This window comes from Vanellus vanellus, assembly GCF_965231255.1.
Source record: "Vanellus vanellus genome assembly, chromosome: 5".
NCBI classification, from domain to species: Eukaryota; Metazoa; Chordata; class Aves; order Charadriiformes; family Charadriidae; genus Vanellus; species Vanellus vanellus.
This window is the reverse complement of record NC_138910.1, coordinates 25,108,845-25,127,855: the sequence shown is the minus strand read 5'-3', so window position 1 is coordinate 25,127,855 and position 19,011 is coordinate 25,108,845. Positions and strand designations below refer to the sequence as shown.

The 19,011-nt window shown below is 44.5% G+C and overlaps 1 protein-coding gene across 1 annotated transcript in view; it reads left to right on the top strand.

Annotated features, from left to right (window-relative positions):
• CHN1 (chimerin 1) overlaps nucleotides 1-19,011 on the top strand; it is a gene marked incomplete at its 5' end in the record, with an annotated part of 108,148 nt that overhangs the window by 76,733 nt on the left and 12,404 nt on the right. The window contains one exon of the mRNA XM_082483341.1: nucleotides 11,564-11,648. Within this exon, the coding sequence (XP_082339467.1) occupies nucleotides 11,564-11,648 (85 nt within the window). The remainder of the gene's footprint in view (nucleotides 1-11,563; nucleotides 11,649-19,011) is intronic.

Below are 19,011 nucleotides of genomic sequence, written 5' to 3'. Positions count from 1 at the left end.
AACTCTTTTCTGAAGTCGGTGAAATGGCGTCACCTTACACAGATAATTGTTGCTATAAAAAAGTAGAAGGGAACAAACCCTTTACCCCATAAAGGGTGCACAGCAACCAGCGTACCTGCTGAAAGAATGCCGCTGGCATTCGTGAGCTCTAAATGTGGCCACTGTCCCTTTTAAAAAAAAAAAAGATAACCATAAGCTCTTCATAATTATTGCGTTATGGATCTAAAACGAATGGCCATCCTTAGCTCATGCGCATCTCTCCTTTACCATTCCTTGCACCTGTCAAATTTTTCTTCTCGCATGTATAGACGTCATCATTTAAAATGTCTACAGAAGTCTCCTAGGTTGCCTGCCAAGCAGCAAATGTGCCACCCATGTGGGGAGGAAGGAAATGGCAGTCCCAGAGTCTTCAAGCTGGAGTTCTGAAGCAAAACAAGAAAAAACAACCCACAAATGAAATAAATTCGTATAGTTCAACTAACCAGCAGTGACTGCTGTCCCCTGAGGCTCCACCAGCAAAAAGGAGGATGCACGCTGCTTTGCACCTCTGCGGCTAATCTTCTCTTCCTTATACAGGCACGAGGCAACAGATAGGGACCGCTAAGCCTTTCCCGGCAGCTTCTTTGATCAGGCACATTGCTAGTCACAGAAATGAAGAAAATCTCTTTATCCTGGAAACACTGTAACATCCCAGCAGAGGGAGGAGAAGTGGAGAATCCTTAATGCAGGACAACCATCGCTGTTGTCTTGGAGAAAGGATGAAGACAGCAGCAGCCGCTCCGGAGGCGGGCTGGGGTTAGCAAACCGGCCACCGGTTAGGAGACCTCAGTTCTCCCTCCGCCCCTGCACCTCCTGTCCCTGTGGGGGTGCGTAGATGGGTGCGCAGGTGGAGTTTGGACACTCAGGCTCTGTTGCCTCCAGCAAAGCTCAAGTAGAGGAGCGTGGTGGCAGAGGAGCAGCGTAGCGATGGTCCTCACGGGAGTGCAGATGAGAGAAGGGGTGAACACAAAAGCTGCTTTTAACTCTTAAATTGTCAAGACATCTCCTGAATAAATCTATTAAGCTATCTTTTGCTCCGAGGGTTGTGAAGGCAGCTCTGCTAGGAGTGCTGACATGGCTGGGTCTCTGAAAGGTTTTAATCTTATTTAAATCTGCTGGAATGTGAGTTGTCTCCTGCCTGAAGTGAGCAGGCTGGCCAGCCGGGGTGACGGGGAGCTCTGTGGGCAGAACTGGCCGGTGAAGGTCTCCAGCTCTGTAACGTCCTCCTGACTGGGGAGGTCTGATCTCCCCCGAGCACATCTCAAATGCAAATACTGAGTGGCTGAATTCTCTTAAATTAATTTCCATAAGTAAAGAAATGGATGATGATTTATAAATGTCAGATCTGACTGAGTTTTTAATGCCCGTTGCTCAGGATGAGAGCTAGGTATTAAAAATAGTTTGTGGTTTTTTTTAAGCATATTTGGGCTTCTTCTAATTTATAAAAAGTTTTTGGTTAATACTTCTGTGTTGTCTATAAACCTAATAGAAAACATTAATTTTCTGTTAATGCAAATATATCAGCTGAAAGATCTACATTGTTTGACACAGTATTTTATTTTGCTCTAATTGAATAATGGGATTCGAAGGTGAGCTAGGACTGTGAGTGTGACTTGATTGGGTCTGTCTAATGGTTGGACTTGATGATCTTAAAGGTCCCTTCCAACCTCACTGATTCTATGATTCTATTTGCATATCTGATTTCTTTTGCTTTCCCTCCATGTACTCCGCTTTTCTGAAATCCGGCACGCCAAATGAGATCTCTTGTAAAATTAAGCATCAGATCAAATCAGGACAGTCACTTCACCATCCTCAAAATTTCAGCCCCACCTTGTTTCACAGAAAGGCTTTTCCTCTCGTTCAGTTTCTTACCCATTATGGGGAAGAAATCTCCCCACACTCTCTGGTACACATGTATCTATATGGACATGTGTGTGATGGATGTCAAGTTCGTAGTTCCCCCCAGCGCAGATGAACAATAACATCTTCTATTTGGAAGTTCTGAGAGATCTGTGGAGTGCTCTTTGAAGTGCTGACAAGGATCATAGCTGAAGCCAATGGTATTACTTTCCTACAAAAAGAAGCTTTATCATAGGAGAAAATTCTGTAACATTTCATAGAAGTGGACAGAGTAGATTTATTCACAATCGTTCCCATAAATTTATTCTACAGCTGGACCCTACTAATAAAAATGCTTTTTTCTGACCCTTATAAATCTCATATTTGCTTATCTTGTGCCCAAAATGCAGCAACCGTGATAGCTTATAAATTAAAATATAATTTTAAATTAAATATTAAAATTAAAATACAATTTGTAAATTACAATACAATTACCCAGCTGATATCTGATCCATTCAATAATTTTAAGGGGAGGAAGCAGCTGGGCACCTCCTGGGCAGGCAGGTGAAGGAGGAGCTTCAGGCAACACCAGGAACCTCAAATTTGAGGGGAAAAGAGGCCTGTGGCAAGGTACCATGGGGTTTGAAACCTTCTGGGTTGGTTATTGAGAGGAGGACCAGGGGGAGCTCTGGGCTGAGGTGTGCGAGGTGGGCTGTAGGCCAAAGGACTTACGCAGCAGGGGAATCCGAGTTGGCTTTAAGGTTACCCCATTTTCTCTCTCTGGTGAGGCAGTTTTTATTAGGGTACTCAACACACAGGATTCCCCTTGCTCGGTCCTCTGGACTTTCCCTCTCTGCATCTCCTCATCTCTCCATCTCCCCCCTACATCCCATACTTTTTTGCTGTTTAAAAAAAAAAAAAAAAAAAAAAAAAGATATGGCTAATGAGGTACTTTCTGCCCTGAGTCCATCCCTACCCGACGTGGAACATCTTCCGCACCTCCTCCCGAGCTGGTGCTGTGCTTTGGACTTGGGCACTGACCTCGCTCCTTTGCCCGCTGTTTGTGTGGGGTTGGAGAAAACGGTAAAACTATGCCTGGAAAATGTTAATGGCAAGGAGGCCAATCGTGGAAGAGGAGCATTAGCGGGGAGTTATGGGATGATAGCTTAGAAGGAAGAGGAAAGGGAAAATTTGAGATTGACAGCAAGAAATCTCCTGGGTAGTGAAACTTGTTAGTTGGTGCGATAACCTCTCCATCGCTTGGCAAATTTAAAATAAGCTTGGACAAAACACCTTAAAGGACTTTACTCCCTTCCAGCTTGTGTGACTCATGGGCCTTGGGGAATTTTTAGCTCCCTTGGCTGGTTATATGTCTTCCTTCAGACACCTCCGGCTCCTGATGACTTGAGCCAGCAGAGCACTCTGCAGGTGTTTCGTAACTGCCAATAGTTCAAGGCATAAAACCGCTCTTCTGCCTAGATTAGTAGTGTGGTGCTTCACTGAAGCAAGAAGGTGTCCGTGCCTGTCAGAGCTGGACTGAAATCTGTGTTTCCATGCATCATTTTCCCTAGGATATTGTCTCATTTCTCTCTTGCTCTTCACAAAATAGATATGTCTTCAGAAGACTATTTTTTGCACTCTTTGTGTGCAGTATTTGGTGCTGTCATGCTGTTCCTTAGTTACAATCTTACTAATGCCTGAGACGGCACAGTCACTTAATTGTAATAAATAACAGTTGCAGGGCTGCTTGGTGAACCGGTGAACATTCAGAACATAATTCCCTTTCAAGCCAACGCTTCTTCCAGAAAGGAGAGATGTTTTTCCACGGTTGCTTAAGCCAAGTCAGCAGAGATGCTGATGAGTCTTGTTTGTTGAGATTCCTCGTCTCCCTCCTCGAGTGAAGCAACATCCTGCCTTTTTCTTTGAGCGTGGCCCGTTTGAAAGGCAGAACAGCGAGCTCCAGAACAGAGACAACGTACTTTTCCAGAAATAACAGGGAGTAGAATATAGCCTTAAATGTGCACAAAAAGTGAAGGGGAGGACCTACTGGACCAGTCTCTACTGGAAAGGCTTTGCCAATATAGCCAGACTTCAAGCATCACTTTAATGGAGACACCACTGATTTTAGCAAGAGTTATTCTGCCGGTGAAATTTGTACTGCTTCTTGGAAACACGTAAGTTAGCCTGGCCCTTGCCCAGATTTTACTGGTGTAATTGCATCTGTGTGAGGTGTTTCGTTAGCGTAAAAAGCCATAGCAAATCACTCCCGTGCCAAATCTTATTTTTCTAACAAGAGCTGCTCAGCAAAGCCATGCCTAAACACCGGGAACGGGGAGATAGAAAGTGCAGAAGAAATGCTGCAAAAAGACCAGAAACTGTAACAAACTCTTACTATATTAAGCAGAGCCATTTTTCCGTGACTTGTAACATGAACTCATTTCTATTTCTGATCTTCTGAAAACCGGGGCAGGTGCCGATTTGGGGTAAATTGGTCTAGCTCTGCTGAAAAGAGGATGCTGATTTGTTATTAGGTACGGACACGGCACTGAACATATTTTCAAAGCATCTTTAAGTGAGTCACTGCACTCAAATGAATATTCAGAAAGAGAGCTGGGTGCCTGTAGCGCAGTCCCCAGGGAGAGTCTCTGCGCGTTCTCACAGATAAGAAAACCTCAGGAAATTTGATGTTTCTTTTAGACTCCTAGTACTTGAGGGAAGAAGATGTTCAAAGGCAGAGGAAATATCTGGAGAACAAAACTGGAGAAAAACTTCCGCAAAACTTCTGAGAAGGTCTCATCAGCTCTATGTTGTTGCTTCTGAAACTCATAGTGTATTATAAGACAGTTCAAGCCAGAAAAGCTTTTAGCCATTGATGGATTTTAGTCTCTGAAGTTATTTATTTAATGTTATTTTTACTTTTTTACTTTTTTGGAAAAGCCAGGGCTTTTCCAAAGCAGATTCCAAATAGCACATTATTATTTAACCCGTTCTGGTTTCCCAGTCCCTGAATTCAAGCTTTCCCTCTGTTTAAAAAAAGAAAAAAAAAAAAAGAAAAAAGAAAACAACCTTTTTTCTAAATCCTTAATTTATTGGAGCTGTAATTCCTTCCCACCATAACAGCGGTTTTATTAGTCCCCAGATGTGGATCCTGTGAGTCTTCTGTGTGCACAGCCCCAAGAACGGACCAGCTCGTGTCTGTGGTGAAGGGAGGAAGAGCTCTGCTGAGGAGGACAGAGTTTGCCTCAAAGAGCACATAGCGCACGTCATGCTCTCTCATAATCAACAGCTTTTCCTCCAAATTAGCCTTAGCATCGCTGCAAAAGCATTTCCTTAGGAGTCTCTTAGGGTTTTATAGTCAATTTACATCATTACATATACTATATTTACATGATTACATATAGCGTATGTAGTATGTGTATATATATACAATTTTAATTCTAAGGATTTTATTGAATTTTCACCTCTAGTTTCAGAATTTTTTGCATGGACACAGGTATCAAGTAACTTGGACGTGGAATAAAATGGACAGTGTTCCCATTTCTAGATACCAGTTTAAAGGAAATCTTCTACTCCATCCTGAAAGAAAGGTGGCAATTTTCATTGAATTTACAAGCGAAAAAAAGCCAACGGCCTACTACTCTCCGTTTTTTTGCTTTGGCTCTTGTGGAGCACGACCTAACCACAATTTCCAGTTGTTCCCATCTCTGCTGACACGATCAGGGCAAACCAGAAAGTAAACGAGACATGACAGCCCTTCTGGCTCCAAGTGGATGAGGACCTGGAGGAAGGTTTGCCTGCTCAGCATTCGTGCCAGCGTACCCACTGGCGATAACGATGCTATTTTTACTCCACGCTCTGAACCACGCGACGTTCAGCCAGCATTTCTCCTCTCAAGAGCTGCTGGACAAAGTCATTGGGGTGGTCCTAGACTGGCCCCCCGCGTTAGCACCCCCACTGCTCTAGGCAAAATCAGCTCTCATTTTGGAGAAGGTATGTTCCAATGGTCTCATTTAGTGTCATTTCTGTGACGCCTTTTCATGGAAGCGATTATGTTGCAGATACAGCTCTGCTGTGTGGGTTGTCATGGAAGTCTTTTCGCTTCTCAGATTACTCATCAGCAGCAATATTTGCCTCACAGGAGGAATATCATGTACTGGAGTATTGGGAGTGCTTGAGACCCTTGTTTTAGAAGCACTATCTAATCATCGTAATATATGCAATGATTAAATTGAAGCGTTGCCCAAACTGATCGTTGAGTCAATTGACTTTCTCACTGATACCTCTTCTGTTCCCTTCGCATCCAGGCAATCCCTGCCTGGACCAGGGATGGATGAAAAGGGCAATGCCTGTTGGGTGCCAGCATGGGTACGCTCAGCACCTGATAAAATCAACTGTGACAGGGAAGACAGACATTAATAATACAGGCTGAGTTCATCGCTTTAATTGAGACTTACGATGTCTCCCGTATCCAATTAAAAGCTTGGTAGAGTCCCAACAGGCAGAATTCAGTTGATGGAATTGCAAATCAGCTAGGACCACTGAGCTGACAGCCTTCATCAGCAGTGTCCCGTCATCCTTGGGAATTCGTTTGAAAGACAGTATAGCCAGCAGAACTGTACCTCTGGAGCACCACGCAGCGCAAATGCTGGATGTGTGCCATTTATTCAGTCCCCGGTCGGCTTGGGGAGCCGACCCCGGAGCACCAACGAGGCTTCTACCCACAGCGTAGAACGCTGGTAGCCCGAGAGGGTAGATCAGCAATGGTCTTTTCCATCCTTTTTCAAGGTGATGTGTTTCATCCCAACCCAGATGGTAGTGTCTGGATTTTCCAAAACCCATTATTGTCACCAGCAGTTCAGTGTGGAGGGTCGCGGAAGAAACTACGCTGCTCTGTACGGAGGGAGACCGTGGCAGCACCCGCTCAACAGGGAAGTCTTTTTTTTGTACGTCACAAAGACTTTGTTTTTCTGTGTTTGGTGTGACTTTTGCATACCCGTAGTTTGTCAGAGCCAGCCTTGCTTGCTTCCCAGCAGTGCCTTTGCTAAAGCTCTGCCGATCCATCGTGTTCTTTCACATCGTGTTTGCGCAGCACTTTGCTGATTTTTCCTCCTTATCTTCCTCCCTGCCTTGACAAGCGATATAATGTAAGTCTCCCAGTTATGAATGCTAATTATCTGCTGGCTCATTCTTGGTTTTCAGATAGCAGTCGAGCCTCGCTGAACAACTGCTTGGTAAAAACCAAAAGCATAAAAAATAAGTGGAGTTACGAGATACATGGGTAACTAACTTGAACAGTGACCTTTATAGAGCCTGAAAAATAACGGTGGGAGATCTGCTTGAGGAGTTCACAGCTTGTGGTATAATCTGTTGTCAGAGACACCGCATCATTTTTTATTTGGTTCTCCTAAAACTTTGTCTCTTTTTCTGAGAAATATTTTCATTAAATAAATGAAGCTCTGTAGCACTTATAGTTTTTAATCACAGGAGTTAAGCTATTTTTCCCTGTATATAAGAAAATGTCTTTCAAGCCTAAGCAAAAAACTGTCCTCCTACATAAAATCACAGTAGTTAAATGTTTATTATACCTTGCTGATGTTGCGGGAGAGTTCAAAATGGAAATGCCTAGGTGGAAGCCCAGCGTGAGGCTCTTCTCTCGCCTCAGACTTGTGGGACAGCTTAGTAATGGGATTTTACCTAGTTTTTGAAGCAGGTATTTTCCTTTAAAGTTATCTAGATTTTTCTTTTAAATTGGATATTTCCCCTGGGATTTTACAAATTAAGATTAAAACCAGTTTATCTTGCTCCCTCGCTCACCCGTTTTTCTACACCCTCAAAAAATCACTCACAGTTGAAGTCTTATGGAAAGAAGGAGAGGAAAAGATTTTTGGGGCGGGAGTGAGAATGGAAGGGTTGGGAGATATAAAGCCACAGTTGGCAATCCCTCTCTCTCACATTTTATAAGACAGTAAAATCTGCATATGGCAGATGCTCTTTTTATAAGGGGAAAGAAAGCCCTTGTAATTTAAGTCAGGATCTCTGGGATTCTGCTGGGTGTGTTTTCGGAAATTTTTCTGGAAAGCATGTTTTAGTTTTGAAAACAAGCAAGTCGCTTGGCAGATTTTTAGAATGGGGAATTAAATACAAGATTCAGAATGCTGTATTAAACAGTGTCGTGTAATAAATGCAGTATTGTTTGCAGGTGCTGGCTCTAGAACTAGCAAAGGGATGCAAACGTGTTTCTTTTTAGCATGCTGCCAGGTCCCACTCTGCGGGATGAAACGGGATCAGAGGCTGTTCTGACCTCAGAAGACCAATTTTTCGCTATTTTCTGGCATCGCTTACTGTGTCGGATTTAATTTCCAGAGATGGGGCGTATTCAGACCAGCGCAGGGTTAGATGTCCAGTTCCGCTCTGTGGTAGTGGGATGATTAACGCTGCGGCACCACTGAGCTCTGGGAAAGGACAGCACCGCTTAGAAACCCCAGAAGAGATTTCAGAGCTGATCCCGCGGGGTTGTGTACACCGGGGATGGAAGGACATTATGGCCTTTGGGCCTCCTAATTAGTATTGCCAAAGAACCTCCCTATTTCACATCAGATAACGGATGAAGCAAGGTGGAGCATTATGGAACATGGAAAAACCTACTCTCGGCTTTGAATTTGTTTCGAGTTTGCAATCAGAATAATGGATAAGATAGAGTGATTTGGATGGGGCAGTGTAAAGCTGAGCAGGCTCTGGGTAAATCTTCTAGCAGAGAAGTTAATTTCTTAACTGATAATACGGAAAGGCGTTTCAGGATTTGGATGAAGCTTGGATGCATGGGACAAGAGAACAGCACAAATGATGCTGAGACAGTGATCCTGAAGGGGAAAGTCAATCTTGATCTTGCAAAGGGTGACCAATACGTGCAGTGTTGGTAGGGAAGAGGAAAGTCTGATTTGTCCTTGTCATTTTTAACTTGATGAGCCACGTAAGCTTCTCTGAGGGGTGAGCTGAGAGCCAGGATGATGTCAGGGGGACTGGCTGTAGTAGGAAGGTGATACTTTTTTTTTTTATCTAGGTGGATAATTGTTATGAGAAACATGAAAGAAACTGAGCTCATAAAAAAAATCATCATAATAAAATAAAAATAAAAATGAAGGGAAGCAAAAGGTTGGAGTGGCAGATTTGGGATGTGGTAGACCCCGTAGAAGAGTTCTAGGGAGAGCCAGGAGGAAGTGGAGATGTGCAGACCATGGTGGGGAGCAAGATGCCAAGAAGGAGGGAATGTTCACTGCTAAAACAACAGCCAGTTAGACATCGGGCACCTGAGGTTTGGTGAGTGTCAGCACTGGAGACGGCCCTGGAGAGGCCAGGATAGGGCCCCAGCACCCAAGGAAAGCATTAGAAATGCTTCAGCAAATGGCACCTTCAGTGAATTTGATGAATTGAAATCAGCAAGCAGAGAGGCACAGGATCGTATCATTATTTTTATTTAGCAAGAAATAGTAATGTGTTGGAATTTGTTCCTGTTCTGCCTAAAGAAAGAAGTTAAAATGTCAGTATTTCAAGGAACAAGACAAAATCCCCCCTCCTTTACAATCAGGAATACGGGGGAAAAAAAATTCTCTTATAAAACTGAAAAGGATTCTGAAAAAAAGATTATTTTTTGCTCAAACTTTTGCCCTGCCATCTTTTTTTTTTTTCCTGATTTTCCTCAGCAGAAATGTTGACAAATATTTTAAATAAGTGTTTTGGGGGCAATGTTCCTTTGACAAAAAAAAAGATGGTGACTGAAAGGAAGTGGTTTTTACCCCCTGAAAAAGTTCTGTTAGTCCTGCAGGCAGTAAAGCACAGCATTTTGCTTGAGGATATTAGAATGTGGTTATTCTGGGAAGGGAACACAGCCAAAGGACCTGGAAAAAAAAAAAAAGCCCCACAAGGCTGAGGAAGAAAGCCAAGAGGGTGTGGGCAGTGCAGGTGGGTAACGGAGAGGAAGGTGTGAAAAATCTCTTTGTGGGGAGAGGAAGGGGGGGGGAAGAAAATGGAGATTGCAGCTGCCGACAGTCTCGTCATCGTTTGCTTTGCTTTGTAGAAGTCAGCTGGAGCTGCAGGGAGAAGGGGGCTGGTGGAGCACATCGCACCTTCTGGAGTCGCGTGGGAGTGGGTGCGGACGGCAGCTCGCGCGGCCAGGGGATGCAGGCAGCATCTGCCCGCGCTGGGAGAACACAGTGCTTCGCACCGTTACGCTTCCTCCAGAGATGCTCGGCAGTGTAGGGCTAGAGGCGATTATAAGCCTAAGCTTAGCACAGACACGCACGTGAATTACTTGCTGAGTTTTAAGAGTTGCTTTCCAAACTAACCCAGCGATCTACCTTACTGCTGCTTGGTGGGCAGCAAGCCCCCAGGAGGCTGCAGACCTTCCCGTAGCCAAAACCGAAACGTGGTCTGAATTACTGGGTGCTGCTCGGGGTTGTCACTTGATGGAGGTAAGTGTCACCTGGGATCCAGCCGCTGGTTAAATCAGCGGCGCGGGGGATGCTCCCCACCTGGGTCAGGCCACGGCACGCTTTGCTGTTTATAACCGGAGCGCCGTGCGAGCGTCAGGCACAGTGGGTTTCACCCAGCTCCTTCCTCTCTCCTGCGCCGCGCTGATCCGACCGGGCAGTGCACGTGCGTGAGGTTACTGCCCGCTCTGATACCCCCGCTGTGGCTCTGGAGAACCAAGTGACTTAAGCCTAAAGCATTTTTACTACGTTTCACCGCAAATTTCATTTCTTTGTGCTCAGTAGTTACTGATTTTTTTTTTTTTTGTCGGCCTGTCTGTTCTAAATAGAGCCTCGAAGGCTTTTACGCTGGCTAAGGAAGTAATGATTTTCTCTGCAAAGAATCCTGTGGTTTTCTACAGCAGAAACTTTATCAGAATAAAATCAGAAGCAGCTAATGGTGGCTGCAGGATTTGTAGCAAGCGTGCCAGCCGGGATTGAAAGCCACATTGGTTTTTGGTTTTTTTCTTCCTTAGCTTTGAATTTTTTCCTGGTTCAGTGGATTCTTGTTTCCATTTACTAGATTCATTTGGATTTTCAATATGTAGCATGAGTCCGCAAAGAATAATTTCCTTTTAGAGTTATTCTGAACTGGAAAGCCCCTGAGTGCGTTTGCAATATTTCTGTGTAGCACTGGTATTTTTGCCTGGCAGGACTCCCTCTGCCGGAGGTGAAATCTTGCAGCCCCCTACGCATTTCACACAGCGCCTTCTGGAGGGGAGGGCAACGCAGAAGACATTTTGAATTGAGAGGTGAACTCCTGCACGGTCGCTGCAAAAGCATCACCTCGTGGCTAAAATCCTCCCCAGACGGAGGGATGCCGTGAGGCAGGAGAAGGGCTGCGACCTGCCACCGCTCCTCTGCCCCGCGTGGTCCAGGAGCAGACACACACCCCCACACCCCCCCCAGACCCGGTTCTGCGCTCCGGACTGCTCGGGATGGAGAATTCCCATTTCCCATAGGTCTGCAAGAATCTTAGCAGTTAAATCAGTCTTATGTTTCTTTCTTCCTTTCCTGCAGCGATAAAGGGAAGCTTCCAGCGACGGCGAGCTGTGCCTTCGAAGAAGAGGAATTCTGCCTTGTTTAGGCACATTGATAGCGATGTCTGTGAAATAGTTGGGTCGTTTTCTGTAATTTTCCTTTCTGCTGCTGTCTTCCAGGTGCACACGTTCAGGGGCCCGCACTGGTGTGAATACTGCGCCAACTTCATGTGGGGCCTCATCGCTCAGGGAGTAAAATGTGCAGGTAACAGTCGTTTCAGTCTTCTTTTCCTAAGACACTCCTAATGTTGTAACTACTTAATGTGCTGCCTGCTCCACCGTAACGCCGCGTGGCAAGGGTCTCATCTGACCCGGGTTAAAATCTGAGGGGGGAACACATCCACTCTGCTGCTGATGGTTTCAGGTACCACTTCCATAACGTCACTGCAGTGATGCTGAGCGCCTCTCGAGCGCACACAGAGGGGAAATTATAATCATCGTTAAGGGGTTCCCCCCCACCCGCCCCTTTCAGAGTGGAGGAGACAATAGGTGGATGTGCTGTTAGCTTTAGTTCCTTGATAACGCTTGCGTATATCGGTAGGTGTGAGGAACTCGCTGAGGATCTCAGTGTGCAACGTGGGCCATCGGCAAATTTCACATCGCCGCCGTGAAACGGGCAGTCGGGTTAATTTTCTGTATAAGCCAGCGGACTCCCAGCGTGCCGGAGACCCTAAGTCACGTCTCCTACTTGCAAACTTAAAAGAAAGTAAGGAAAGGGATGACGGATAAGGGATGCGTACTGAAATGTTACATAAACATTCAGGTGCTGGTAGAAATGTATTACACGCATGGGTGTCACTGGAGGCATTTCTGGGATAAAGCCGCTCTGAAGTAAAACAATTTGACACTTTTATTGATATGATTCTTCTGAAAAGAAAGGACAGTCAGCTTTTTTCAAAGGAAAAAAAAAAAAAAAAAGGCTCGAAGTGATCAAAGTAGTTTACTGTACTTAAAAAGTATTTTATGATATTCTAGCAAGCAACCACATTTATAGAAATGGTGCAAAGAAATGTTGATGTATGAAGACCGGCGTATGTTGCCCTGGAAACTGAATTTTCAAGCTAATTTAAGAAAATCTGCTCTGTCTAAAGCTTTCTGAAATCTTGTCTCAAGCAAATAAGAGGGCTTTTTATCACAGAACTGCAAAATAATGTAGAACTTAAAGTAATTTATAGCCAAATGTGATTAAAATATTTTAAACTCTTTCACCAATAATTATTTGAATGCAATATTCTGTCATTATCGATAGACTCTGCACTGTCCAGGATGTATTAGAGAGTGCAGCTCTGTTTTAAGTAATGATTCTGTAAAAATGGCGTTTTCTTTCTCTGTATTTTGCCCCTACTAAGTATTTAGGGTTGCAACCACGTCCCTTGCTTCTGAATGAAGATTGTTAGTACTTTTTACGGCTGTTGATTTTACACAGGGTGTACAGTGCTAGAAAAGAAAGAGGAAGCCTGATTTTGTTCCCAAATTGTTTTCTGATTAAAGTAGTCATTTTTTGATGACACGTGAGCCAGTAAGTGTGCCATCTTCCTTCCTTGCCTGAAGTAGATTCCTCAGTTTGGGCGTTTAGGAGAAATACCAGGTATCTTTCAGATTTATGTTAAGTAACTTTGATCCAGAAAATCAATAAAAACGAACAGTGTGAAGGCTCGCAATGCTGCATGGCACTGCGGAATGAGCAAATAACATTGCTTTTAGAATTAAACCCTAAGTGCTTTTGATTTTATACTGCTTCTATTTTATTTTTTTTTTTTTTAAATCTGAAGTAGAGCTGATTTTCTGGTTTTATGCAGATTTTTCTCAATTATGAGTTTCCAAAAGCTTCCAAAGTCTGGTTATCTTTCCTCCTTACGAGGATGGTAATAAGTACTGCATGTCTCCTTTCCTCCTCCTTGCAGTGTAGAGGAACATATGTGTATTAGATGACTTCATAGGTTCAGAAACTATAATTAGGAGCTTTCGGTCTTGTGTAAGGTTTCATATCAGCGTTGGTAGCTTCCAGTAATTTCAATGATCTTATTTATATTTTAAAATCCCGTGTTGTATGACCACGCTTGCTGAAGCATTAGCGAGGCATGGGGGGAGGCTGAGGATTTTTGGGCCGTACTCGAGGTCAGTGGGCATGACCAGGCGAGCTGCTGATGTGCAGCATCAGCAGGTGGGATGCATGGAGGAGCCAGGCAAGGAGCTGTGTGGTGGCAAAAGCTGCCAAGCAGAGCTTCTTCAGCCTGGCAAATCTGGTTGCTGGGGTTGAGGAGCAGGAGAGTTGGGCTTTTCCAAGGGTATGTGTTGCAGCTGACCCACCTTGCTTGTCCTCCCCTCACCGCAAGGCTGCCTTTTAGCCACTGGCCAACCTCAGCGATAGCCGATAGAGAACTAGGGGCTTCGCAGGTGATTTTGTTCTCATAAATTTTATAGAAATCAGCGGCTGGGTAGAGGAGAGGGACTCCAGGCAGAGCCCCATGGAGGTGGAGATGGCAGGACAGGCTCAGTGGTTCCCCCATCTGCCTTGTCCATGCCTCACCTTCAGCGGTGTCTACCTGCTCCCGTCAGCTGGGGCTGTACAAGCCATCAGAGAGAGAAGCTGTACAGATCTGGGTGTATCAGAGGAAAGTCAGAGGTGCAAAGATAGATAGTGAGGACCAGTGTTAACATACTAGTGGAAGAGCTCGGGCTTGAGTGCCATGAGTTTGGCTAAGTTTACATGGGTGTTAGGGTGGGGTTGGTTGTTTGGGGTTTTTTTGGGAAAAAAAGTAAGCATTTTGCTTCTGAACTGAGCCATTTTAATATGGAAACAATGAGGCACAGTAAACAAGGAGCCACATGAGGCCATTGCTCTTCAGAGTGGGTTCGTACTTCAAAAAAATTACAGCTTTTAGCAGGAGGCAGCCCACTTGCATTCAAATGGGGTTCAATGGCACTCCAGGGAAATCCAGAAAATCTGTTTGGTGGTCTGTATGAGCATTTTATTGAAAATACCTATGAGCGAAACTGCACTGATCGTATGTAATTTTATACTTTTTAAAGCATTTGCTTTTTACGGCAAACAGTTGCACATCTCAAGAGGACTCTATTTGCCGTACAGAAGTGATAAGTTTAACAAATACAAATGGGTTACTGCATGGGCTACTCTCAACCATTTTAAATCCTCTACTCTGCAGAAGCACAAAAACACGCAAGAAGAAAAGTGTGGGACAGTCCAAGACCGGACAACAAAGATAAATCTCCCCCATTTCAGAAAAGAGGAGGAGGAGCCAGAGGAAAAAGTGCAGCTTATTTCTAATGGCTGATAGATTAGTTTATGTTACACAAACTAAGCCAATGCTTTGAAAAATAATAAACCAGAACCAAACGTTCATAAGAGTACACATGCCATAGCAACCAGCAAGGCTGTCTTAGCGACTTGAGATGCCTTGACTCATGCTTTGTTGCAGTTTGGCATGACTAAGTGTGTCCCTCTCAGCCAAAATACAGCCTTGAGGGCGTTCAGTGTCTTGTCAGGTACAGTCCCGGATGATTAACCCCTGGAAGATTGGTTCTCCCTAGCTTATCCTTGTTTGGGTTTTATGGCAGATAAAGGAGGAGGAGTACGTCTTTTCCTTCCCTAAAGACAAGAGGTAAATGTAGACCCCGTGTTTGCCACCTGAGGGGTTGTTACTGGTTGAAGTAAGATGTTCGCTGTCATCTTGACTACAAAGGTTTTGGGATTAATGCAAACCACCAAACATGGGAAGACTTTATTGTCTTCCAAAATTAAGACTTAAGGTGATGTCCAGGATTTGGAACCTGTAGGAAATTAATTGGTGGACTTAGTCTGACTTCTGCTGGAGGTATATCCAGCAGAACAGGAATAGTTTCTCTTTCCTTAAATGTTATTCTCTCAAATTTGATGTTTATTTCATCAACTTCTTTAACGTCAAATTTGCTTCCTTGGAATGAATCCTTATATTAGGCATCTGCCCTACTGCCTTGGAGGGTCGTGCTTCCAATTTTTGCATCCTAGCCACAGGCCCTTAAAATTGTTGTGGAATGAAGATTCATCTGTATGCAAGGAATCTGCCTTTTCTGACGGCATGCTCCGTCTCCAGCACGCTTTCCTGCAGGCTTTTGCCATAAGTAGAAATGACTGAAGAAGCGTTTGAAATTATAATGCCACCAGCTTGTGTAAACGTTGAAGCTCAGCAGAAGCTAATGAAGACATAAGAGTTTACCCCAGCTCAAAATCCAATGCATGAACTTAAAAAAAATGTATTCTTAATTACATTCCTCCTATGTAAGGCTCCCCTGTGCTCACAGAGCTCATCCCATTGCCCAGAATGTGTTCAGGAGAGAAACTATAACAATAGCCAAAGAAAATTTGCAGATAAGCACCAGGGAGTTCATTTTATGAATGATACAAACACATAACACCCAGTAGCATTAACAAAGAATATGTGTGTTCTCCGAGACTAGAGCATGGCATTAACGATGCTGTTAGTGTACTACCCGAGCAGACTTGTCGGCTAGCAGACTTGTCAAGCTGCTGCGTGTGTCCTGTCCCCTTCCCCAGCCCATCAGAACTGTTTAAGTTACTGTATAATCTGCTCCTTCTTCTGGACCCTTTTGCTTGTTCTTAACGAATAAGTGATTTAATCAGAAGATTTTTTGGAACGGGCTGATTTAGGAGCATTAGTTAGCTTATCTTAAAGGAAAGATATTTTTTTTATTTTTTTTTTTACGGTTTCACTAGATGCTTCTGATACTGTTTTGGGCTGCTCCTTTTAACACCAGGCAGCACCACCCTCTGAGGCTGTACGTGAAACACCATTTCTGCTGCCTTGATAGATGTGCTCTGAACTATCTCAGCCTGCCACCCACGTAGCAGTTGCCTATCTTTTGTTTCCCTTGGAGTAGGTAACTTCTCTCTGAAGAACTGATAGAAATAAACTTGCAGCTGAACTCTCAGTGTGGGGGCAACCAGCTGCCGCTGACTGAGCTCGAGCAGTATTGCCGCCAGCCCTGACCCCAGTAAGCCCCAGGAGTTCGTTTTCAGAAAAGTTAAAGTGTAGTCTCAAAGCAGGATTGTTTTGTGAATTACCGCTTAGGTTTTTAATTTCCCCTTTTCATCCATTTCCTTCTCCAGCGACTGAAAAACATCCAACTGCCCCGTTTCCTTTGCTGTTTTGTTTTGCCTTGCTGTTAAATCCCTTGTGTTGCACAGCCCTGTGTTGCTCCACTGGTGTGTACGGATGAAGGAGACCGCAAAGGAGCCTGCCCACCCTCAGCCGTTAGTTGTGCAGGCACAGCGTTTCGCGCTTTTAGCGCGTGGAAGAACGGCTGATGCTCTTGTGACAGGAGCTCAGCAAAGGCGAAGGCAAGGTGTTGCCCGCTCTGAAGGATTTTTGCATGCCTTAGTCGTGATAAGCTCCCATTCTGCCCACACCTGTACTTAAAAACACATCCAAGCTGCTTCTGAGATGTGCAGCCAGATTCTGCTGGTTTTCCTGACGGTGTAAAGCACAGACAATCGTCCCAAAAAGGGAACGAGAGCAAAGCAAAGGCACGAGAGGTCAGGGCTGTGGGAAGGGGACTGTTTGGAGAACCTGGCCGCCTCAGGCAGGTGGTGATGCTGTTGGAGGAGATGCGTGCTGCCTGACGGGCTGTTCCACCAGCTCAGGATCTGGTGATGTTCCTGCGAGAAATGAGCTCCAGAATTTTGAAATGCTAATCAGGCAGTGGAGCCTTGCTTCGGAGCCGTTCCCATGGGAAAGCTGTTCTGGAGCTATATATTCTTGAAACTGTTAAGTCCTAAAAGCGGTTTCATCTCCAAGCCCACACGGACCTGGAAGCCTCGAGCGAGCCAGCGGCCCGGCAGGGGAGCTGTCGAGGAGGTAGGCAGGTGTCGTGGCAGGAGGCTGGGGAAGTTTTTGAACAAACGCTCTGTGATCTTTCAAAACGTCCATAAAATCAAACCATCGCCACCAGACGTGTTCTGCTGAAAGAACATTTCACCTGTGTTTCCAGCCAGGTCTTGGAGGCACTGGCATACTTATTCTTTTGATTTGGGGTAAGGGGGGATTGGCTTGTTGGAAGGGCTTTTTTTCTTTTTCTTTCATAAGCCCTGACTTTTGCTGTTAGGTAATTTTGTTGCCAAGTAACTAGCTACCCTCTAGAAAGTCCTTCCTAAAGAACAATGTACTCCCTAGTGCATGATACAGTAGTATGGGTGCCAGCAGGTTTAGGCGAGCATGCACATGTGTTTGGAAGCAATTTTTGCCTTGGTGCTGCTTAATAAAGTGGCTTAAGAGTCTGGTGGGACCGAGGATGCTCCCGGATGTGCGTTGCACGTTAACAACCGGCACGTACGTAAGGCAGTGTAGCAGCTCCAGTGTTGCCACCCGGGCAGGGACAGCTCTGCTGAGGAGGAGGAAGAGGTCAGACCTTCACAGCACCCCCTTGCCTTGTGCTTGGAAGCACAAAGTGCAGCACAGGGGGCCATTCACATGCTTGTTCGCACACACTGCATCCAAGGGAACAGAAAACATTGCTTCCTCTGCTACGGAAAAGAGCGTTAAATTATTAAAGGAAAGCTACTAGCTCATGATCGATTTATGAGAGCAAATCCCTTTATAACCTTTTCACCCTTGCAAAAGTAATGATGCCGATACTTTGTGCTTGTGTAGAACCCGTCGTCTTCGTATGTCAGCTTACCAAAGGCGGCGGTGTTCTCCCGTCAGGCCGGTACCGCAGTGGACCGTGCCAGCCCCCCAGCTCCACGCTTCCCACCCTCCCACGCTTCCCGTAAACCTCTGAAGAGTCTTTCAGAGGTTTATGCAGATAATGTAAATCTACCTTGTCGCTCTTCAAGCTGCTCCTCAGAGTGACAAAACGCATAAATTTTCTTTGGGATGATTCAAAAATATAATTAGAGTGATGTATGTAGCATAGGGTATTGTTCCAATGGAGCGTGATCGGCAGCCGTGTCAGCCAGTAAATCATAAACCAAAGGAAATCTAAAATCAAATCAGCAGTATAACAAAAAGCGACAGCTAAGTATTTTTTAGTCTCTGCAAATATTTCTAATGTGTGCTCATGGGGCGGTATTAACGCACATCTATCTTTTGGCTCAGCTCATGCATTAATATGAACACGTTATTTGTTCTTTCAGCCCGGTGGACTAACATCAGTATTAGCTGTTTCGAAAACATTACTAGAGCTTTTTCTAGGTATCATAGGAAAGTATTGTCAAGCTATTTTTAAATTTAATACCTCTCATAGAAGTAATGTCACAGCCCACCTGAACTCCTAGATCAATATGCTATTAAAGTCAGGGCAGCTTATCACAGACTTCTAAACCTGTCATCTAAAATTACTCTTTTTTTTTTTTTTTTTTTTTTTCTAAATTTCCAAACTTCCTATAAACTCTGGAATTTACAACTGCATTTTTTTGGGTCACATTTGGTGTGTTTGAAAGATGGCCACGATTTGATAGCACTGTAAAAAGGAATAGTACGTGTGACTTACATTTCTAGTCCTGACAAATCATCTCTGTTATAAGGTGAAATCCTGATTAACTGAAGTCA